At 43.4% G+C, this 24,118-nt stretch overlaps 1 protein-coding gene across 30 annotated transcripts in view; it reads left to right on the top strand.

Moving 5' to 3' along the window:
- The first annotated feature begins 9,557 nt into the window (after window positions 1-9,557).
- KAT6B (lysine acetyltransferase 6B) overlaps window positions 9,558-24,118 on the top strand; it is an 86,794-nt gene continuing 72,233 nt past the window's right edge. For 4 of the 30 annotated variants that reach the window (XM_085554281.1, XM_085554273.1, XM_085554265.1 and 1 more), the window contains exons 1-2: window positions 9,558-9,695; window positions 16,252-17,131. In XM_085554281.1, coding sequence (XP_085410407.1) covers window positions 16,511-17,131 — 621 coding nt within the window. In that variant the 5' untranslated portion in view covers window positions 9,558-9,695; window positions 16,252-16,510. Of the gene's footprint in view, window positions 9,696-9,717; window positions 9,831-9,913; window positions 10,066-11,050; window positions 11,266-11,324; window positions 11,417-16,251; window positions 17,132-24,118 lie in introns of those variants that run through there. The other 26 variants (XM_085554280.1, XM_085554272.1, XM_085554264.1 and 23 more) reach the window with 12 other exon arrangements.

Here is a 24,118-nt window from a genome sequence, read left to right as displayed (position 1 = left end):
GAGCTACAGTGCTTCAATCAGGCAGCCCTGGTGGCAGGAGTGGGAAGCAGTGAGCACAGTGGGCTGTGGGTTAATTCTTTATGAAATGAGATTGTTGTTCATGTGTGTCATGCAACTGCACTCAAGAGACCCAGTTTTGATTGCTTACATTACCAGCTGGGAACTCTGAAGTTTGTAATTTTAGAAGCAAAAGGAGAAATGTAATTTTCTAGAGATTCTTTTTTTTTTTTTTTTCCTTTCAAAGCAATTATCCAGTGCCTATAGAGTCAACATGTAAACTCAGTGCTAATTCTTTAATAAGAGGTTAATTGTTATAATAGGGGAAAAAACATGCAGCAATTGAAATTGAATGGGTTTATCTCTATATCCAGAAGCACCCTCCCAAGCTGAATGCGTTATCTGTGATGATGCCCAGCATTCACACAGACAGGAGCATTTCTGAGCTCTGGGCCTGCTTCGCCCCAAGACAGTATGGTGTCATTCCTACAGAACAAATAGGAAAACAGTAGCAAGGAGCTTCCAGCAAGACTAGAGACAGCACCCTGTGTTTACCACTTGGAAGGTGCTCCTGGCTAATGCTGTGTTTCATCTCTTCAGCAATATTACTGTCTTTTCTGAGACAGGTATTTGTAGGCACAGGAATCTGGGGCCTGATTTTCAGACGAGATGACAACAGAAAGAAGTAAGGCTTATTTTCCCTGAAGCTAATGAAAAGAGAATTATTTTTCTTACGGTTCCAAACTTTCCCTGTTTATCTGTAAGTATTCAGTGTTTTCATTTTAATCAAATTATGGCACTGGATAAAAAGTCAGAGTTCAGTAGTGAAAACACAGAGTTTATTGTGAATGCTCATTCTTGGAGGTGTTGCCTGAATTCATAGAGACAGTTTCTACCTCCGCAGTGTAAGTGATATTTTAAATGTTACTGTGAGGAAAACCTGTATTATAAACAGATAATTTGGTGATCTCTAGAAAATCCCAGCAATCCCAGGAAGAAGAAAATGCATATTTCCACTATAAAGCATTCATTAGTTTCTTATTCACTATTACTTTTAATTCCGTGATCTCCTATGTGTCTTGGCATTTGTAGTGACAGCATTTGTGAGAAAGTTATTTTTATGATGTAATGTTGGAGTTTGTATTACGCATATTTGTAGATTCCTTTCCTGTTAGATAATTTGATATTTGCTTTCTTTTTGGTTCTTTTCTGTTTCTCTTGCTTCCCAGGAAAAGCAGAGGCCACAGATGAGCTCTTTATTTAACTTCAAGTTATTTTAATTTAGTCCAGATTAATTATTTAGTGCCTCGTTTTCAGGAAATGAATGTTCAGCTTTACCTGAAAAGGAAGGAAAACGAACAGATTTGTTTTTAAAAGCTTGTCATTAATACCCCACACTGTAACTTTGTAAGGCTGATTTAAAATCCCAGCCACTCAGAATACAAACATAAGCCCAAACGTGTAAACACATGTAATATAATAGCGAGCTCCCCTAAGCCAGAGGAAACCTTTCACTTGTTCTAAAGGATGTTGGATTATTCCCTGAAGCAAGTGAATAACGTCGCAAATACCCACCTCAGCATCCCCACTCAAAATGTCAAGGCTCTTCAGCTGCAGTCACACACCTTGTTCAGACAGCAGCACAGCCAGGTGAGGGCTCGCTGCCCTGGGTTCTTGCTGTTCCACACCTGTCTGTCTGTTCAGGCTGAACTACACCCGTAATCACACCCCAAGCCCGTCCGGTTTAGTTGATGCACTTCTAACAGCAGATCACTGCTAGTACATATGGAAGCTCTCCACGCTTTCTGTGCAGAGCTCCGTGTGAGCAACGGCAGAGGGGGTACCTCACTGGAGATGCAAGTAAAGCACCCAGCTCTGTTGCAAGACAATAGGAGTTGATTAACACCCAGCTGAGCTTTTGAAAATATCCGACTTTGTTCTTAGGCCACCCTTCAGCTGAAAATAGTGCATAGGGAGTGCTACTGGTTGCAGTGAAGCAGAATATTCATCTACATTCTTAGCTCAGTTGGCAGGATACCTCGTTTAGCAGCAATAAGCTAACATTAAAATAAATAAATAAATTAAAAAATCAGCCCAGAATTAACGGAGTGGGTGAAATGCTGTGAGGAGTATGGGAGGCAGCGGTGGTGTTATGGAAAGACACAGGGCCTGATTAGCCAGGCGTTGAGAGGGATGGGGGAAAAAAAAACACGGGATGTTCTGCAGCTTAATTAATGGAAAGAGGCTTGTGCATCTGACAGCAGCCCCTCTGCAAGGTGAATTCTTTCATAAAGAGCCTCATTCATGAGTTGCCAAGACATCCACAACCTATTCTCGAATTCACACAAAAATTAAAAGAAAAACAACTGACTGGCTAATTTAGCGACTTGCAGGATGCAGCTGGTGCTACTGTTTTCACAAAAAAAAGGGCCTTTTCCCTTCCACCTCCCAACCATTCCAGTCTTTCTCCCCACCCCCAGCTATTTTGTATCCTGCTGCACCAGCCAGGAGTGTGACAACTCCCTGACTTAGCTGGCACTGTGGGATATCGCATAACAAAGGCGAATAAGATGTGGATGACAGGGGGGGTTCTGGCCAGGGCTAGGGAAGCAATTCTGACCCTGTCCGTCAGAGGAGAGGTGGAACTTCTGTCTGTGAGTTGGTGCTTTTTGTTTGTTTGTTTTCCTGTTTTGTTTTCAAGAAATGAACAAAAGGCTTCATTGTGCTGGATAATGCAGTTTCTTTCCTGGCACCTTGATAAATCACCAGCTAACTATCCCATGTACCACTAAGGAGACAGTTTGTATAGCTCAAAGCGTATGAAGAAGCTTTATGTTTCCAGCACTGATATGTTATCACAGAATGGCCTGGATTGGGACAGACCTCAAGAATCATGAAGCTCTGACCCCCCCACCACAGGCAGGGCCACCAAGCTCCACATTTAATACTAGATTGGCTGCCCAGGGCCCAACCCAACGTGGCTTTGAACACCTCCAGGGATGCTGGGGCATCCACAGCCTCTCTGGAGAGCTGTTCCAGCACCTCACCACTCATAGGAAAGAACTTCACCCTGACATCCGACCTAAATATCCCCTCCTTCAACTTAAAAACATTTCCCTGTGTCCTTTTATCATCTACTCTTTCGAAGAGTTGACTCCCCTCCTTTTTATAGGTTCCCTATAGGTACTGAAAAGCTGCAGTGAGGACACCCTGCAGCCTTCTCCAGGCTGAACAAGCCCAGCTCTGTCAGCCCGTCTTCACAGGGGAGGTGCTCCAGCATTCTGATCATCTTTGCAGCTCTGCCTCTGGACCCACAAATATTATGCCCTTAGCTCTTCCTAGATGCTTCAGTAGTTTGCATTCTCATGTTACCTGATGCAGAAAAAAACCAAATCCCACCTGCCCCCCCAAATCCCTTTTCACTCATTTTTCCACCCCAAAGGGTTTTTAATACAAAATCCTGCTGTGAGTGACAATAATTTAAGAACCAGAGTTAAGATGGGAGCTCTAGCAAGCCACTGGCTATTTTTAAAGCAGTGTTGAGCAAAGCTAAAGGTTTCTGAAAGGTGTTTGAAATGATGTGGTATTTTGCCATCTGACTCTGACAGGGCTCCTGGTGTAGCTAACACAGGTGGAGCTGCTCTGGCATTGGCAGCTATGGGAAGTGACTGAAATAAATTGTTTGTGTGGCCAGAGCTTTATTTAGCAAGGGAATTTCACAACTAATGCTGCCAGCAAAGAAAGTAAAGAAAGCGTCATGCAGACTTTGCTAAAACTCCATCTGAGACAGTGATTGTGCCCTTGAGACCAACGCGGTCCCACTTGGTTAAAAGCTGCAAAAGGAGAAGGCTGCAGATGAGGCTGCTCAGCTTCCGAATGACACAGAACAGACCTATGGTTTTTCTAGACCTGGACTCAGCAAATTGAGAGCTGGTTTGTCGTGTGGGTTATTTCCCCAGCTCCCATCTTTCGTGAGAAGGTGGGTGTGCCAGGAGATGCTGAGCAGAAACCGAAAGGGGAAGTGCTCTAAGCAGCTCTGCAGTAGGTGAGGGCTTTCTCTATCCCTTGAGCCTGAAATGCGGTGGGTGTGCCTTTTGCTCATACTTCTTATTGCTCTGGCTGCTTGTCTAGTCCTGTTATACACCGAGGGCTGTGCAGAGTCAGAAAAGTCTCCAAATTAGGTGGCTGGTAACATTGCAATCTCTGCAGCTTGTTATTAGGATTTTCAAAAATACAGCAGAAACCGAATGAGGATGGGATTAGGGGTCAAGCTCCTCCTGCCTTTTCTCCATGTTTCTTGGCAATGTTAAAGGACTGCCAGCATCTTCAAGTCTGGAATTTTTCCCCTGGCTAAAACTGAGCTAGAATGTAGTACACCACATCACAGTTGGAAGCTGTGAGGATTCATTCAGTCACATTAAGGACTGTCAGGATCCTTCAGTGGCTCAAAGTAACCTTATTTAGCAAAGCTGCCTTTGCAATCTCTTTTATTGGCTTCTAAATACAGAGGATGTCCTTCTTTTCATCTGAAGGGCTCAGCAAGGTTTTCTAGAAAGGTTTCAATCCCCCCCCTCCCTCTTCTTGTCCAGTTGGATCTGGAGAAAGTTATGAAAGTAATGTTCATTAAAAAAGAAAGGGAATGTTCCAGGAGTTTGGACAGTACAAAAAGCTGTTGGAAAGCTGTGAAAGGGATTTTGTATGAACTCTACAAAGAATCCCCCCCGTGTTATAAAGTGACAACCCAATATCCCCAAAGGGAACAGCAGGAGGGAAACCTAAACCTGCAGACAAAGTCAACCGATAATGATTGGAGAGTTAATTACTTTAAAGCTCACAAAGACAAGCTGAGGTGTTAAAATGGTTCCTGCAAACAGCAGCATCCTCCCCTTTCACCTAGTCTAACTAATCGCAGCAGGACAGTAGCAAGAAGGACATGAGCGGCCCCTGATTACAGCAGCTTTCACTCGTTCAGAGCAAACTGATCCTTATTTATTTTCAGTTCCATCCATCATCTCATCAGCTGCCCTCACAAAGCATTAACATGTATGTGTACAAAAACACAAAGCTGCTCCAAGTTCAGCTATGCTGAGTGAAATAGAGGCCTGCAATATCCCAGGCCCTCCTCCTGCAATTAGCCTACAAAACACAACTCGTGCACATGGCAGCAAAATGCTTCCTGTCATATCAGTGCATTTTATGTGGTAAAGGGAGAAATTTAAATCCAATATGAATATAACCAACATTTTACTATGCAGCCTCGGTGATAATCCTTTTCTCTTCAGATAATTTGTTTTGGGTCACACTGAGATTCCATTTGTGAGGTAGCAAGTAAAGACTACAGAGTTTAAATGCATCGATAGGAAGTGTTTTCAGGTGACAATGATTGTTACGAAAAACCTGATAACCCAATGGGCTAATAAGAACCCATTACCATTTATTAAAATGGCTATTAGTCACTTACTAATCCTTTACTATTTGTATAAATAGAATATGTTGTGAGATACTGCATATATGAAAGACATAGCTGCACAGGATACTGTCATCTATAAGAACAACCTGTTTTTTCTGCTTTGCTTTTAGCCTGTTCCATTGTGTACTTACATCTTTGTCCTGTTGCTTCAAACCTGTACAGTAGTTAATACAGCAAAAAGACACAGAGTTTCAAATGTGCATTTTGAGCAAGTTTCTTCTCCTGGGCTAGCACAGTTATCTCCATGACCGGACCTCCTGTGGCTAGAACAAGGCCTTTTGAACCCAGGCAGACAGTATTCCTTGTGTTGGCACCCCCTTTTGATGGCTGTGTTCTGTTCTTTGCACCCCTGATTGGAGAACAGAAAAAAATAGTATGCATTCATCTAACAGAGCTCTTATAGGAACTAATTAATTAAGGATTGTGAAGTACTTTGATCTGACAGCGTGGAATATTTGCCAGAGTAGAATAGAACATGTGGGATTTATTATAAAAAGTCACTGTCTCTGTCCCTGTGGGATGACAGCTGATCTACCACAAACATTTCTTTCCGAATTGTAGTATCATACCGATTGCAGCTCTTGAGTTGAGACTGCTGTAGCATTTACCTTATAAGCTGTTAGTTTGAGGAATTAAAATGCCCTCGTATCAATAAGTTGGCAGCAGGAAACTATTACATATTATTATTCAAATTTATTAAATATAATAGATGAGACAGTGAATGATCAGTAATTATGCCCATAGGTTATTCACTCCATGTGTGTATAACTAAATGCATGTATACATTTGTATGGTACATAGTATGGTTAATTAATAGTGTTTAAATAGCGCAGTGGTGCTCTGTTGTGGGCAGTAATGTATATCCCCATACAGAAGCCAAGAAACATGCCGTTTGTATTTAGCTGAGTAGACTTAGTTACATGGATTAATCTTTCAGATGGAGTTGCAGCACACAGGGCTGTAAAAAGAAAAGCCTAAGTGAAAAAATAAAATGAAAATAAAAAAGAAGAAAAGCTGTTTAAATCCAGGACAAACATGAAGTTGAAGGTCAGGGATGCATGGAAGGTGCTGAACCCAGGGCAGCAGGGACATGCTTGGGGTGGCTGTAGAGGCTGAGAAGAAACTCACTGTACTCTTATGGTGAATTTTCTCCCCGAGGTCACTTCTCTCTTGTGCCAGGGAAGCCAATTTCCAGGTGAGTGTACACATATGAGGGTATGTGTGGTAATAATGGTAATAATAATACCAACCTGGCTTTGTTAAAGGCAGAGAAAGTTTTGCCAGTGACTTTGATGGGGGTCAAGACTTTACTCTCTAGCAGCTCCAAAGATCCATGGAGATCTGTTGCTATACCAACATGGACAACCATACAATTTTTCCTAACTATGCTACAACCTCACCAATTGTAATGGAACTCCACCAGTGGTTAAAGACCTTGAAGAAAAAATCTTATCTATGGCAGTTGTTGAATGCACAAAAATATTTTTGCCGATTTCAGACAACTGTTCCAACTCCTATTTCACTTTCTTTTCTGTACAGTGATGAGTCTGGTCTGCATATGACTAGACTTCACTTAAGTCTCCAGCCTGTCTTACTATAGTCTCACTGCTATACGTACAGCAGTCTTCAAATTTCGATTTTTGAGAATTGAGTTTAACTCAGACCGCACTCTCCCCTTCGCTTCTTGCTTTCCTGTGATTCAAAAATAGCCACTGTATGTGAGGCTTTGGAAACATCCTAAGGACAATTGAAAGTAAGGATATGGTTACTGTGGGTACTTCAATACAGATGTGCAACCAAATAGATTTTTCTAAAGGGGGAGGGAAAAAAAAATTAAGGGTTTTTACGCTGTAATTAAAGCAAGGAAATTAACAGAACAGGGTGGACTGACCCATAGAACTTCCTTCTAAACGCAGATGGGGGTGTCCTCGAGTTTAGAGAGTATTATCTATTTTTATTTTTAGTGATAGGGACATTTTTTAGGAGATATGATGAGTATATGTGATGTGTAGGCATCCAGACACTTGTTACTGTCTAGGGGCACTAACTGTCATTGTACCTGATTAGTTCTATGGAGTATGTGGGAGAGCAGATACCCCAAAGTTTTGCAGTAGTAGACATGCTCAAGTTTTATTTTCTTCATTTGCTTATTTGAATTGAATTGTTTACCCCGACTTCCTTGACGGGCTTATAACTTTTCACTGGTTACTTTCAATGCAGCTTCAGTGTTAAATAGGAATTATTGTGTTTCCACACAAGAAAAGAAAGATATTTCTTATCTAGATCACAAAGCAAAGGGCGCCCAACATACTAGACATTCTTGGTTAGCTCTGAAGTGTTTCTGGCACGTATGGTTTGTCTGTGCAACACACATTGTTTCAGACCACCAATTGTTTTTCAGACTGAACTGCCCTAAATTCACATGTTGCAATTCTTTTGGAATAGATTTGCTGCTTCTTGGGAAAGAGTAAAATTGACAGTGACAGCAGATCTAACTTCATTGGAGAGTGATTAATCCATAAAGCAGTTCATGTGCTTTACATGGTATTATATGCACCTGTAAATGTCAAGATCCATAGGACTTTATCTTCAAACAAAAGATTCTTGAATATATTAAAACCCAGGACTTGATACCTAAGGATACATTGTCCTCTGAAGTTGATATTTATAAAAAGAATCAAGAAGAACAAATACATACATTTAAAATAGAGACTTTTATGGGTGTTATGTTTTTTTGTCCTGTGCTGTTCTTCAGTGCACTCATCATTTACAGAATGGCCAAACAGACTGTCAGGTTTGCTCCAGTGTTTTGATTCCTGAGCTGGGATGCACCACGCCAAGTTTCAGTTTCAAGAGGTTATTTTCCTCTCTCACCACTAACCCGGCTGTAAATTTCCCAGAAAAAAAGTAAGAAAAATTACCAAGAAGGCTATAATGGAAATGTTGACACCACGTTCAGCATAGCGTTACTACAAATTATGCTGTAATGATTTACATTGTTTCCAATAATTTTAAACCCATTTTCAATCACAGCCAAATCCTGCATAATACATGAACTTTGAAGGGTTTTCCAATAAATATTAAGTTACTACACATCTCAGTTCACTCTTCTACATTTAAAAGGCTGCATCTGGCCATTAAAAGACCAGATCTTCAGTCAACAGGTACGGTATCACAGCTATGTGCTGGAAAAACATTTTCACCTGGTGATGTCTGTAAGTAGGTCATTCAATTTTACAGCGCTCTGAAACATCACCAAGGAGCTTCCTTATTCAGTATCCACAGGAACTGACTGAGAAAGTTGCACTAAACCTAAATGGCCAATATATTATTATGGAAACATTTTTTTCCCCATTACTGGTCTACGTGCAATACATGATCTAGGAAAGACCTCGTTGATTTATTGTAGGAGGTCATTTGCTGTCCACTCTAATTTCTTTTTATTTTTTTTCCCTCCGTGTTCACAATTATTATTATTATTATTATTATATTTGCCTTTTCAGGACCAGACGTTATTGGATATAAAGCTTGGCAGAGGCACTCAAACACAAGGCAAAGGATGCCAGGGGACCTCAGGAATGGGGCTTAGGGTTGGCGCTAGCTGGAGGAGCTGCCCAGGTGGGCAGGACCGCCTACTCCTCCATTCCCTGGTCCCACAGCCCGTGATGTCTGGTCACTTGAGCGATAAGAGGCGTTTGCGAACCATGACTGACAAAACCACCTCGGGGATTAAAACTTTAACGCGTTGGTTGCGCGTTTGGCAGCACGGCTCCATGGCTGCACGGCCTTCCCACCCCACGCGCCCCTACTTCAGCCCAACGGTGGTCGTGGGGCTGTGCCTCCTGCAAACTTTATTGCCTCCTTTTCCCCCTTGCTCTCGCTCTCTCTCTTTTTTTTTCTTTTTCTTTTTTTTTTTTTTTTTTGAGGGAAAAAGGTGGGGGGAGCTCTCAATTTCCCACTTGCCAACAGCAGATAAAAAAGTGGGGAGGGACCTCTTCTGTCACAGCCTATGTAGATTAACCTTTCAATTAGCTGTTATCAGGTCCTGTGTCTCAGCACCAGCGCTCGCGATCCGCGCCCGCCCGCACCGGGAGGCCGGGGCTCGGCGTTAATTCCTCGGCGCTAATTGCCGGCTCGGCTCCCCTCCCCCGCCGGAGCCGATCGGGCCGTCCACCTTTAGCGCCGGGAGTGCGAAGAGGCGCCCGCCGAGGAGGAGGGGAGGCACAAGGTATTCTCTCGGTTATTCGGCTGCTTTTTTTTGCCCCCTTCTCGCCGCCAGGCTCGCGGAAGGGAACCGGTGCCATCCATCCTCCTGCCGGGGGATTCCCTCCACCTCCTCCCGGCTCGTCTGGGGCTCTTCGGCGTGCGTTTGGGGAAGGGGGTGGGGGAGGCCGTGTTGTTGTTGTGTTCTGGCTCCGGTTGCGGCCAGGAGAGAGAGCGAGCGAGCGAGAGACGGAGCGGGCGAGAGAGAGAGAGAGAGAGAGAGAGAGAGAGAGGAGAGAGGAGCCGCGATCGCGTTTCAGGGGCAGCACATTCCGCAGGAACCGCTCTGCAGACGGGCACACGGGCGGAGAAAGGAGGTAAAGGAGGTAAAGGAGGTAAAGGAGGTAAAGGAGGTCACGGCCGGCGGAGGGACCCGCAGCCGAGCTCTGATTGATCGCTGGAGTTACGCGGTAGCGGACAGTGAGCGGCGGGGCCGCTCGGGCGCTGGGTGCCGGGCTGCGATTTGCAGCCCCGTGTCCGTCGCGCAGTGCAGCGGACTTGTCACAGCACGGGCACTTTATTTTTCTCTCTCTCTTTTTTTTTCCTCTATCCCTTCCCCCCCATTTGCAGCTCAGGCTGATGCACGTGTTTGCACACACTGGCGCTCGGTAACCGCGTTGCACCGCGGTGCGCTTTAGGGAGCGGCGGCAGGAGGCGCTTTGCGGGCTGGCGGCTGATGGGGCGGGGGAGGCGTTGATGGCCGAGCCGGAGCGATCCGTGCCGCTCCAGCCGCCGATTGTTCCCTCGCAGGCGGGGGGTGACGGAGCTGCGAGTCCCTGCGCTTCGCGTGGCGAAACTCGCGGGGAGCCGCGTGCGGCGGCACGGCCGGGAGGCATTGTCGTCGTCCCCGCTCCCACCCCTCCTCCTTTGCCCTCCCTCCCTTACGGTGCGGGGTGTGTGTGCGCGATAAGCGGCTGCCAGGCGCCTCGGCAGGGAGGGCCGTGCCGGGAGCGCGCCGCTCCATCCCGCCCGCCCGGACGAGCGGCGGCATCTGAAACGCGCGCGTGACGCTGGAGATTTAAGGCCGCTCGATCGTGTGTGTCGCGCGCCCGCCCGAACAAACTTCGGCGGGTGGGGCGGCGGCGGGTGGGGGAGGGGAGCGGGGCTGCGCTGCTCCGCCGGCGGCCGGGGACCAATCACCGCCCAGCGATGGGGCGGGGCGGGAGGCGGGGGGCGGGGACCGCGCGGCTGAGTGGCGGCTGCGGCGGCCAATGGCGGCTCCCGGCACCGCCCTGTGTGGCGGGGAGGCGGGGCCGCGCGTGAGGGAAGGGGCGTGGCTCGTGATTGACGCGCCCCGCCCTCCAATGGGGGAGGCGGGCCGGTTGCCGGGCGGAACGGGGCCGGGGTGGGCGTTTGACGGACGCGAGCGCGCGGCCTATGAGAGCGGAGCGGCGTGCGCGGGGCCAGCCAATGGCGGGCGTCGGTGGGCGGGGCTCGGGGGTAGGTAAGGTTTTAATGGGACTCCATTGGGCTGTAATCAGTGTCATGTCGGATTCACGTTAAGTACGACGGGGCGAAACAAAATGGCGGCGTAGGTGAGGCGAGCCGAGCCGCGGCGGTAGGGGGAGGAGCGGGGGGGCAGCGCGGCAGCGGGGGCGGCGGGAGCGGGGGACGAGCAGCCGGCAGCAGGGGGAGCCGCTGCGGCGCATGGAGCAGGCTCCTCCCACCGCGCCCCGGCCCCGCGAGGTGAGTGCGACCGGGGGGCGCTGCCTGAGGGCCGGGTGCTGCTGTGGGGTGGACGGGCCCCCGTAGGGCTCGGCCCCGACAGGCAGAGCGCTGGGGAGGGGAGCAGCCGTGTTTAAAGTGCTCGGAACTTCCCCGTTGGAGGATGGGGGGTGAATGTGGGTGATGCCGCCGGGGCTGTTTGCTCTGGTTGCTGTCGTGTTGCTGGCTGCTCATTGACATGTGATCCGAAATGGGCTTGTGGGGCTCACGGGGTGCGAGCGCTGCCTCGGGTCCTGGCTCACGAGTGCTGCTCTCGCTGCCCCCGGCTGTGCTGGGTTAGTTCTGCAGGCGCTGTCACGTCCCTTCTTCTGGCTGTGCTTAAAGCATGTGCCAGCGTCAGTCCCCTTCCTTGTTAGACAGTACGTGTCGTACTGAGAATGATACAGTAGATGGCTTCATGATGGGCATAATGCTACAAGAATCATGTGCTGATAGTCCTTGTCAGGGTCTCCTTTCTCGCTGCGTCTTGTTTAGGTACCAGTGTTTTGCTGGGGAAACAAATACCTTGCCTCTTGCATCATTAGTTGGGATGGAAGTGGTAGGATGGAGCTGATTAGCTGTATCGTTTTAAATAGTTTGGAGGGGGGGGGGGGGAGAGCTCTCTGGATGCAATGGCAGTCTCCTTCCTTCTCTGCTGCAATCCTTACCTGACCCTGATGCTGCAGCAGAGAGCTGGCCTGCTGCTGCTGCTCCTGGCACGTGTGGAGCAGGCAGGAGGGGCGGAATGAAATCGTACCTCTCAGGTCACCAGCAGGTTGCACAAGTTGTTGTTCTTTTGTGTTTTTATTGCTGTTTTTTATTTTTTCTCTCCCGGTCTTTTCTTGGTAGCTGTGTTAACCTCTGTTTTAAGAAGTTCACCTGCATTTACATCCAAGACAACTGCTGTGAATTTGTCAGCAGTACCTCCAAAAAAGACTCGACAGGATGTTTAACAAAATACTTCTATATACTTGTGCAGGAACTTGTTATGTTTCTTGCCTCAGAACAAAACTGAACTGTATTTTTTTTATAGCTCTTCTTTCTTACTAGGCAGCTTGTTCTTAAAATCTACATCTTTGGGAAATAGTGCTAGATACTCATTCAGTCTAAAAAAGACCTCATCATGAGATTGAGTTACCGATGACACTTAGGAGTGACAGGTTCAGCCATTGCATTCCTTAATTAGAACCAGCTGTACAATAGCTGTGCGTTTTATTAAGGACATTCTTGCATTCATCTTAAATCCCTAGATGCAATTTTGCAACTTCTTTGTATTTATCTGATAATTTATGACTTAAGTAGAGGGACAAGCCTTGACTAGAGATGGCTTTTCCTGTTTTTAGAAGTAATGTATTGTACACACCTCCTCCCCAGTGCCTGTGTTCTGCAGCTATTCAACCAGAGTTGTTAACAGATGTGTTTGGTAGTATAATATAATCAAAAGTTTCTGAGATGTTACCGCTTTCAGAATAAAATATTACAGAGCGGGGAAGCTGGAGCTTGACATATGACATAGAGCTTAATGACTGCTGCAGTTAAACTGAAAGTGTCCTGTGCATTATGATCTGCAGAACCCAAGATGTGATTGGATGGATGCTACTGAGGGCTTGATTGGAGGTTGTTTATTTATAAGATAAGGTGAATGAATAGACACATGTATTTGCTGGTAGTTTATAATCTCTCTGGAAAAATTGACATTTCCTCAAGATCTCTGGACAGTACGTTTTTAAACGTAGAGTTTTTAAGTTGCCTATGTCTTCTTTCTGCTGAGTATGAAAAACTCATTTCTAAAGCAGATTGTTCTCTATTCAAATGTTCAGAGTGGGTGCATATGTGTACATCTATAGATGGTTAATCTTGGATCAATAACTGCCCCAGCAGATCCTGGTTTGTAAAAGACCTCTTTATCTAAAAGCTCTGGGGTCACTGAGCTGGATTATGTTGCTGGCAGAGATGTTTGTTATTAAGAGGTTGTTCAGAATCTTAAGCGTGGTAGACCTTGTCATATCACTTGTGGAGGTCAGGGAACTACACCTCAAGAACAAATGCAATCAGAGTGGCAGAGTAACTGAAACCTGAAACTGTTGGTTGTGGGAAAACAAATCCAAAGTTGGATTGGGTGAATGCTACATGGTTTTCTAAAGCAGAGAAACTTGGTTCCTGCTGGAAGGAGTGAATGTGAAATATCTGGACTTTTCTCTTGAAATACCCCGCCTTACGCATTGGAAACTCCATGCTCACTCTGATAGACTCGAATAGTGTTGATTTAGTAGGCGCTAGCATGCAGGAGGTTGCCTTACACATGGGGAATTTTAACTAAATAAGTAAAAATATAGTTCTGAATGTATATTGCAGTGAAATTCCCATACCAAGCAGTAGGCTTTACATGAAGCTATAGGCTTATGCTCACCTTTTGCCACAGTCACTGGCCAATAAAAATTCCTGTAAACCACAAGCTGCAGCATTTATGCTGAAATGTTCATTGGTGTCCAGGCACCTGGAACAGACCCTGCTCTGTGTGTTGTTGAATTTAATGGAAGTGATGTGGTTGCTTGTATGAGATGTAATATCACAGTGCTGCAGTAGGTTTCAAAATGAGAAAAGTATGTCTGACTCAGCAAATGCAGCAGTTTTCAGCATTTAATTGAGTGCTGCCCATCTTTGTGAAGACTCCTGGTAGAACGACCTAATTAAACCACCCCTGAACTGACAGCCAACTTTCTAGGAAACAGCAGTGTTACGTGCAGCTACACAGACCTTTCAGGTTGAAGGGCAAAGCATACAAGGTCTCACTTTGAGCAGGTGTCCTCTCCTCCAAATACAGAGTTCTGCTTTGTTTATTGTATTGCTGTGTTTTCAATGTCAGATTTTTGAGCTGAGAAGGTTCATAATACTTTGGAAACTTTTAAATCCCTGTATTTGCATTTTGAAGCTACAGAGTTATTTTGGAATCGTGAGAAACTGGTGAATCTGAGCAATGCTGTCAGAGAGGATGGAATCAAAATGCATGTTACAGATAAAATTGATTTATTACAGATACTTGAAAAATACATAACTGTTACCAAATATAACTCACGTGAGTAGAGACTGGAAGCAAGCAGCATCGTCTGTCTGTGTAGTGGGGTTCAGTATGAGAGCCAGTTAATTCTTCAGGCCTCAAATTTGTGTCAGGAATGTGTCTTCATCCTGGCAGTCAGTTAAACTCTTCTGAGTCTGGAATTGCTTCTGCTGCAGTCAAATCATAAGGTTGACAAATTCATTAAATGAATCGATTATTGTTTTTACTGTTGGAGTGCAGAAGAGTTTCACGCTCAGCAATGACCATTAGTTCCTTTGTTATGAATTTTGTTGCGTAGATGATAATAATAACTTGTGAAACGTGATCAGTAGCTTGTGTTTAAAGAGGCTCTTAAGAGGTTCGAGGGAGAGCAGCTCTATAAGGCCAAAATTGTTGGTTTTTTTTCCTGTACTTGTTTTCTTCACTGCTACAGCGGAATCTTTTTTAAACACTATTACTGTATCAATTCATTTTTTTCCCCCAACTTATAATTCACTCAAGTTTTAAACATGATTGAAATGCAAGATGACTTGAATAAATGAATATAAATGAATGCCGAGAGTTATGTAATCATAGATATTACTGCTTGTTACAGGCTGTTTGCCATAGCTTAAGAAATGTAGTTTCAGGTTGCTTGAGTTTTAAATTTTGCTGAGAGACTGCTGGATCTTCTGCTTTGTTACAAGGCAACTCATCTGCCTTGATGATGATGATTTCCCACTTTTGATATTCATTTCACTTTAAAACTAATACAGTGCAGTCCTGTTTGTGTCTTCAAAAGTTTTTGCTTATATTTCATGTTGGGGGGGAAAAAAAGCTGTCCACTCATATTTAGTCATTAGATGACCACTGTGTTATTTGTGAGGTTTTTGTCTTTATTCCAAACTGTCTTGCAGAAACAATAAACTCCCAATCAAAATGGTTCTTAAGATTTTTCTTGAGTAAGTTTCTGTAGCCCCTGAGCTTTCAATTCAAGACTGATTTTTCTTTGCTTGTTATGGATCATTGTAAGCTGAATCACTGTAACATGATTTGTTGGTGTGACCTCCTGTGTATGTTTTCATGCTAACATGCATGTATTTATGTGAAAATGTGTTCTGTTGCTTTGTTTTCATTTGTGTTCCTCAGAATCTGTATCAAAAACAGGCGCCTGTTAACTGCACACCTCGGTGTGAAATGTGCCTTTGTAATTACCATCTACATTGCAGGATAGCTAGACGTGAATGCAGGGCTTAGTACTGCTGAAACTGTTCTGATACTCAACTATTGATTCTGCTCAGCTGTATAATCAAAACATGTCATAACACACCATAAGAAGTGGCCGTGGTTAATAATGTGAGTTTCACCAGTTTAGAGACTTAAACAGTCTATGTATAATCTGTATATGCAGTCATATTATATTGATGGATCTCAGAGTGAGTTATAGGCAGCTGGTATTTCTGAGAGTGTTTTCAGATACTTGGCTTGAATGGGAGTTTCCTGTCGAATCAGCAGTGGTTTAAGTGTTGGGGTGATGGAATTTAGGAGAGCGAAACCTGTTGAATGCTTTTTTTAAAAAATAATAATAATAATAAGTAAGGATTTTATGATAGCTTGCTTCATGTGGGGAGGGATTAATTAAATGCCTTGGATAATCTCACAAAAATTTTTGCATACTGCATTATCTATCTACCCAATGAATAAATGTCTGCATGCATCGTGTTTTTTACTAAATCATTGTGAAGCGTTCTCACCTGCCTCTTCCTCTTTCTCTTCTAAGGTTGCACCTTTCTTTGTGAGGATGTACTCCTGTCATCATGAATGAATCCTGTCTACGTTTCCGATTTGGTCAAGTAATTGGAAGCTTCAGTCAGCAGATATTCCCCTTCCTTTTCTGACTCCTCAGGATGGATATTTTTGAGATGAATCCAAGTGGTGTGTGGAATCCTTTGGTTTGTGTTTGAGGTGTGAACGGCCTCCCAACGATCTGCTGAAAGTATAAGGAGGAACCTCTATGGGTAAACCATTACTGGTCAACCATGGTAAAACTTGCCAACCCACTTTATACGGAGTGGATTCTTGAAGCTATACAAAAAGTTAAAAAGCAAAAGCAGCGTCCATCTGAAGAGAGAATATGTCACGCTGTTTGCGCTTCCCATGGATTAGATAAGAAGACTGTTTCGGAACAGCTGCAACTTAGTGTTCAAGATGGTTCTATTCTTAAAGTTACCAATAAAGGCCTTGCATCTTACAAGGACCCAGATAATCCTGGACGGTTTTCATCTGTTAAACCTGGCACTATTCCGAAATCTGTTAAAGGATCTAGAGGAGCTTGTAATGAGCTTCGTAACGTGGATTGGAATAAACTGTTGCGAAGAGCAATTGAAGGGCTTCAAGAACCAAGTGGCTCCTCACTGAAAAACATAGAGAAGTATTTGAGAAGTCAAAATGACCTAGCAAATATTTTCAACAATCCTGCCTTTCAGCAGAGATTGCGGCTGGGGGCCAAACGCGCTGTGAACAATGGCAGATTACTGAAGGATGGACCTCAGTATAGAGTGAATTATGGTGGCTTGGAAAGCAAAGGAGCTCCTAAATATTCCAGTGGTTTCCCAGCTTCTCTTCCACCTGTCAGCCTTCTACCCCACGAAAAAGACCAGGTAAGGCTGGAAATACAGAAGTATATTGTGATATTGCAGAAGTAATGATCCTCCCTGTTCTTTATTTAGCCATTCACATGTATGTAAGTGAGGATGCGTGTCAAAGACCTGTGCAAAATCAATTCTGATAAGGCATGTTTACTTAGCTGTGTTGGACAGCATGTTGTTTGGATTTTTGATAGGTAATCAGGAGAGCAGCAGGGACAAGTGCAGCTGTATGTTCTCTTCTAGGTGTCAGACTGCTCTGTTTGATGGGCTGGTGTTGCTGAGCTCTGCTATGTGATTTGGTTGTGGCATTCTTCTTTTTATGTGTGGGCATATTTGATTTTTCTTGTGGTTTTAACACCAGCTGAAATGCTGCCATAAACCCCTTGATGCTCAAGACTCTTTGAGTGCTTTTTCTTTCCTAAAGATAATTGCATGTAGATATTTGGCTCCTGTTCTTATTATCTGTAGTTTTAGAGCTGATGTAACTATTATGGGAGATATTTGTGACAAACTTAAGAATCCTCTTCTTATTTTCAATTTCCTTGAACATGTGTGTACTGAATTTTTGTTTTGAGTACTTGGGCCTGGTTTTTAGGTTACTTATTCACAGGGTTTAAGCTTTGAGAAAGAAGGTAGGGGGAGGTGTCAATTTCCTAGTATAGAAGACAAGTTTGCAGGCATTTTGATTGCTCATTTAGTGTGGCGAACTGTATTTTTTTCATTGCACTTGGAAAGATGCACCCTGTTCAACTTGAATTAATTTATTTTAACTGGAATAATTTATGCTGTGTTTTTTGTTTTGTAATACTTGATGGCAAAATTCTTTTTGGCGTGGCATATCATAAGTGGTGATGTTGTAGAGATGCCATTAGCATCTCTTTTGAGATACTGTATTATGTTTGTTTGTTTATTTGTTTGTTTTGAATGGTTCTCAGTTGCCATTTTCCTTGAGCTGAATTTAAGGTGCTAAAGGACACAGAGAAGAAAGTACTTGTTTAAGATACAAGCATATTATGAAGAAGAGTTGTTTATGGAGGTGGCAGAGTTAACAGTTACCTGTAGGTTGATTTTTATTTATGTATTTATTTTGTGTATGTGTTTGCGAGTTTAAGTATAGTTGCTGCTATATGAATTTCTGCTGATTTCTGTCAGATTGGACTTCTTAGGTATCTGGAGGGTGCATGAGGACTCATGCTCAGTAATCAGAATGGGAATTCAGACGTGTCGCTTACTGTGCAATTACTGCTGTAGCCATACACTGTAAGGAAGTTAATTACTTGCAGTGATAATTCTGTCTATTGTTTAAGAGCTTCCAGAGATTCTTCTGTAATTCTGAGGTGATGTGAAAAATGTGGAGACTGGAAGAGCAAACAACTGAGATAGTTTAATGCTGTGATGCTTCATGTGAATTCTGTGGGAATAAACACGTTCCCTGTTAGGCTACCTACAGGGAATGGCGCCCATTACTAACAGTGTTAGTTGGGTCATGGTGCTGAAAAAGCTGTTGTTGCCATACCAAGGTGCTGGTATAAGGATAAATCTGTCTTTCAGAAGTTAGTCCAATAAATCCACTGTCTAGCTACTGCTTTAGCAAGGGGAAAAACAAATAAAAAAGCTTTGATTTGTGTGCCTCAGAATTAGCAGTGTGACTTGTATGCTGAGCAGTTTTTTGGGATGCATTTCTTCCTGATATGTAACTACTGCTGATGCAGGGTTGATAAATATGCAGTTGTGTATTGACACACTGCATGTCCTCAGGTGCCATCCTTAGTTGTGCTACTTGTGGCACAGGTTGCTGTGCAGATATGTGTAGGCTTTCCTTAAATATAGTAGCTTTCCTGGTCTTCCAGGTGTATGGCTTTGAATATCCTTCTGAAACGATAGTTCTGCATCTGACTGTAAACAGATGTCTGTTTATTACTGGGATGCGCTTGCATGATCCTTTGATGTTAATGGCATTTTATGAATGAGCAGAATGATGCTGCAGGAAAACTGTTCAATTGCTTTAATTGGAAGTATTTAGGTGGCTGCATGAAGAACATCAAGATCATTTATCTAATTCCCTCCTAAAATGTAGCCAAGTGATGATGACTTTGGGGAGGTGAGTGTATTTTAGAGCTTCTTTGTTTGGTCATATCGCTAACTCTACTGAAAACTAGTGCTGTCTCTCGAGATGAAGTTCAGTTATTCTATCTTTTAACTTAATTTCCATGATGGAAAGATCAGGAGGAGTTGCAGAAATCTGCTCAGATGACTGTCAAAGCTTCTTGGATTGGATTGCATTTCTTTAAACAGACACATAGATAACTTTCCTGCTGATGAAATGTTAAAACTTGCTGCATTCAAAGTCCATTTCTGTTCAAAGCTCCCTTTTTGACGATCTAAACTTTCACACTTGTAGCACCAATTGCAGACTGTTCAGCTTTCATGTGAGCCAGTACTGGTGGGGTGCTGTGGTGGTGGGTTTTGTGTTAGAGATCCCTCCGCCTCCAAGGCATTAGGGTGCCTGGTATGCTGAGAAGGTAAAATACTGCTGTAGTGCATTGTCACTGAAGTTAGTTCTGTGGGGTTGGAGCCTTGGCTATATTATGGGGGTGTGTGGTGTGGAAGGGGGAGCTGGAGATGCCAAGTTTTCCTCTGGTTAATGGTACAGAGCTGCTTTTCTTGCCTCTATAGTGATTGAGTGATTCGGTGCAAGTAGAGGCCCTCTTGTTTAAATGGAGGTAGAAATAGCTGCAGTTGGTTACAGTAGCATTAGGTGGTGGTACAATGTTTCATCCTGTTCCCACTGGCCTGGAAAGGCGGACTTGTTTTGAAGCACCGTATCCTTCAAGTGTCACCTTAGCTCTGGGGTTGGGGCAGTGTGTGTGGGCTTCCAGGTACTGGAAATGGAAATGTATTGCAGCGGTTGGGATTTTGTGCCGTTCCATAGTATATCTGGGGGTTGCTTTTCCCCTTCTGTATGAAGGCTTGCAAGCACAGGGCTCAAGGAAGGACATATTGCATTGGAAAGTCAATAGCTATCAGGTCCCTAGGTGATAACGTTATGCTACTCATTACATTTTACATAAATTTTGAGGAGACAAAGCAGTTACTACAAGTATTCTGGTGGTGACATTAAGACAGACACTTGCTTGATGTGGATGGGTAACTTGAACCAAAGCACTTGAATAGGTGCCTGTTTTAAAACATGTTTTTGTTAAAGGGTAGTCTGCTCTTTAGCACTTTGCTGTACTGCAGTGCTTAGTTAGTTTTAACAATTTAACTGCTCTTAGTGTACTTCCTTATGTTCAGAGCCTTACCTAGAGATCTTATCGTGCTTCACACCTTCTTTCATGCAGCATCTACTGAAAAGGGCTGTATAAGTATGTTAATCAGAAAATGCAGTGTAAAAGTTGAGAACATGATAGAAAATGATGTGAACTGAGGGAAACATGAGGCTGAATATGCTTAGTGGTACCTAGATTTTGGATAAGCCTCTGATACGTGAGAATATGTTTCTAGAAATGCAGCAGTAAAATGGAATTTAAAAGTTCTGGTTAAAATCCTTAAATGGATGCTTAATTTTGTCTTAGATGGAGTCGGTTGTAGTGCAGCCATATTGATGGTGTTTCGTATGCATGTGCTGCGTTCCTTGTTCTTGCCACTTAAACAAGCAGTAGGACCATATTGCCATATGGGAGCTGTATGGAGCATGCTGGGTCTTAGGAGATGTTCATCTCCTGAACACAAATGTTACGCAAATGTAAATCTGAGGAAGCCTGTAGACAGGACTTTGAATACTTCTTAGCTTTTAAATGTAACTGAAATGGGGAAAAAAATTGACACTAAAAGATGAAGAGGCAATGGCTGCTTGTGTAAAGCTTTCAGAAGACAGTTGGAATATGGGGTATATCTCAGTGGCAATGTGTTTGCTATGTTCAACAGAGCTGCTACTGAAAGTGTACTTTGAAAGGCAGTAGAAATGTGGCTCATTTGATAGGTACTGCATGGTGGTGGTGGTCCTGAACATTCTCTTTATGCAGCTCAACAACTGTATTAGTAATTGTTTCCATTGGATTCTTGGCATGAAAACTCTCTTACCTTCCTCTCTTCTATTTTAGTTTGTATTTCTAAGGTGACCTTCATGGAAAACCATTGTTTTTGCATTATTATTCGTTTGTTTTGTTTTAATACTCTCAACTCTTATCAAATTGTTTTTGCTGGCCTAGGTGCATTTAACTTTCTAAGTGGAACTTGGCATGGGCTGAATTTCAGTTTTCTGATGTGCAGCTTGTGTCAGTGCAGACACTGGGTGTTCCACCTTCTGTCTTTTAGGCAAAGGTCCAATCTATAGAGAAGCTTTTTTGGCACCCAGGCTCCTCCCTGCTCTCCTCATCGGCTTCCTGCTTTTCTGTGGGCGGGCAACAAGTGGCAGTTGGCTGAGGCTTTTTTGCTAGCTCTGCCTTGTTCCCTTTGGCCTCTATGCTTCGCATTGAGTAGAAACAGAAAAATTAGGAAGAAGGAAAGTGCTGCTCAATCTGTCTTACTGGTTTACACATGAAAGAGTATTCAGTGCCTTACTTTGGAGGCAGTTTTAATGATAGTTTTTCTGCCCCTGAGGGATGATTCTGAGCCTCCAAATTCAGTGCTAAGTTAGTTTGCAAGAGTCTTTCTGCAGTGCTATGGTTGAGGAGGCTTTTGTCTTCAGAGACAGCCTGTGTTCCTGTCTTTATAACATCTTCATGGTGACAAGACTAAGCAATGTTAGTGATATTTGACAAACACTATTGTGTTAGTACATATCTTCTCAGTTCACAAGATATTTGCCTTCATTTCTTTGGAGCGTGGCCTGCATTTCAGTGCCTGTAGCTCTGTTAGGGAACTATCAGGGAAGACCTTACTTGTCCTCTTTTCCCAAGCTGAATGTTCAGCGTAGGAATGTAGTTGCACACAATGAGCTTATGATTCTTGTTGACCACAGAGAACCATTCCAATCCTTATACTGCAAGCTGGTTGCTCCTAAGGACTACTCAAACTTGATTCTTTTGCTGGTTTATCTTCAAAATTAATTGAAGGGCTGTAATGCAGAGAGAGGCTTGCACTGAAGCTGACAGCAGCCAGTTAACAATAACCTGCAGCGTTCAGCAGTTGTGTTCGTTCATCGCCTTACTCTTCTGTGAACTCTTCTGTTTTAACTCAGAGTGACATTTGATTCTTAAACTAAACTGTTTTGCTTTTTTGTATTTTTTTTTCTTCCCTCCAAGATTAATTTTTCTTTTAGTATCCAGCATGTGAATATACCCTTTCTCAGGATTTCTTTTAGAATTCACAAATGTCAGAAGTCTTCCTTAGATCTGAGGCAAACACGGATGTGTTCTGAGTGCTGTGTCCTCACCTTTAAGTGCCTCTCCTCTTCCCTGTTGGCTGGTAATGAGTTCTGACTCCTGGGTCTTTGTTCTGTGCCAGCTGGAACATGGTAACCATTCCATGCAGTTTCTTGGTGTTTCAGGAACTTGCTTGTAAAACAGATGATAAAAAACCTTGCCAACTTGCAGTTGTGGTAGTCTACTTCTTGACACTACCTTAAGAAAGTTGTGAGTATAGATCTGTATGGGAAATTGGTAATCACAGCCTGAACCTCTGATTAATCAGCTGAGGCAAGTGTTGGGTCAGCTGTGGGAGCACAGGTGAGAGTAATTTAGCTGTGCTCCTGGAAGGGGTGGAGTTCGACTCATTTAAGGGCTGACCACCACTAAGGCAGCATCTCTTGGAGATCACTCCTTAGTGGAGACTGCCTCTGTTTCCCAGTAGACCGAAGGCTTCCATACGGGTGAGTTTTTCCTGTAAATAACCTTTTGGATATTTACTACCATCTTTACATTATTGTCACCGTACAAGATCAAATGCCAGTCAACAATCATTTTCCTGTCTGATAGTTGGAAATGGCTGCTAGTGGTCCTGCTAGTGTCTTAGCTTAAAAAGCAACTCTTTGTATTCAGGACTATATTTGTCTGGGTTTAAGGACAGACCGGTGGCTCCCTTCTTTGATTGTTATGCCCTGTTTTGGGCAGGACATAAGGGAATGAAAAGCCACCTAGCTGGCAGCTCTAATGCTGTCACTGATGGCTACCTAACAAGAGACAGAGCAATCTGTTAAGTAGAATGATTTCCTCTGTATGCTAATGAGCTATTATGACATTGTCCTATACTGTCTTGCTAAGTGATTTCCTTCTTCTGGCAATTAGGAAAATGAGAAACATTGTGGATGGCTTGACTTTAACTTGATTAAATGGCCTAGAGTGCTTAAATAACTTAGCATGAAAGCTTGAAAGGTCAGTGGAAAACTTTTTGATGTGAAAACCCGTAAAAAAAAAATATACTGTGCTGTGGCAATAGTGTCACTACTGACATCTGTTGAACTTGGAACTAAATTGCTATTAGGAACGTGGATTTTTTTGTGAAATTCTCCAGTATCTAATCAACTAGTGGGTGAGCCTTTCAATTCTTTTTCTGCTTCCAAAATTCATAAACGTGGGCAACACATGCATAGTCTCATGTTAAGCTTCTGACTTTGGAAAACAGATTTTGTCAGTTTCCGTCACATTAAGTCTCATTGTCTTGAGCTGTTGCAGATGAGGGGGATGGACAACGCACTTGACATCTCTGGCTCTGTGAGGTTAAGGAGACTAGGAAGTCTGTACCAGTGGTGATGGCAGTAGTAAACAGTGAGTTTTGATTTGTTCACTTAAGGCCTTGTTAAAGATGCCTGTGGTGACTATGGCTTCTCATTTCATATTGTTAAGATCATTAAGTGTGAATACAGATGGGAATTTTAAACCTATTTCTACGATTAAAAAACTTGACATAGAATATCAGCTGAAAATAAAATTTAAACTAGAGATTTTTAGGATGCATTTTACAGTTAAATTTAGGCAGTGACTGGACATATTCACTTCAAAAATGCCAATTTATTCTTATTTCTGAAACGCTGTTTAATGTAATTGTCCTAGTGTCAAT

Source organism: Coturnix japonica, chromosome 8 (genome assembly GCF_054131305.1).
Source record: "Coturnix japonica strain WE chromosome 8, WE-NBRP24, whole genome shotgun sequence".
In the NCBI taxonomy this organism is placed as follows: Eukaryota; Metazoa; Chordata; class Aves; order Galliformes; family Phasianidae; genus Coturnix; species Coturnix japonica.
The sequence above is the reverse complement of the archived record's forward strand: the minus strand, read 5'-3'. Positions and strand labels throughout refer to the sequence as shown.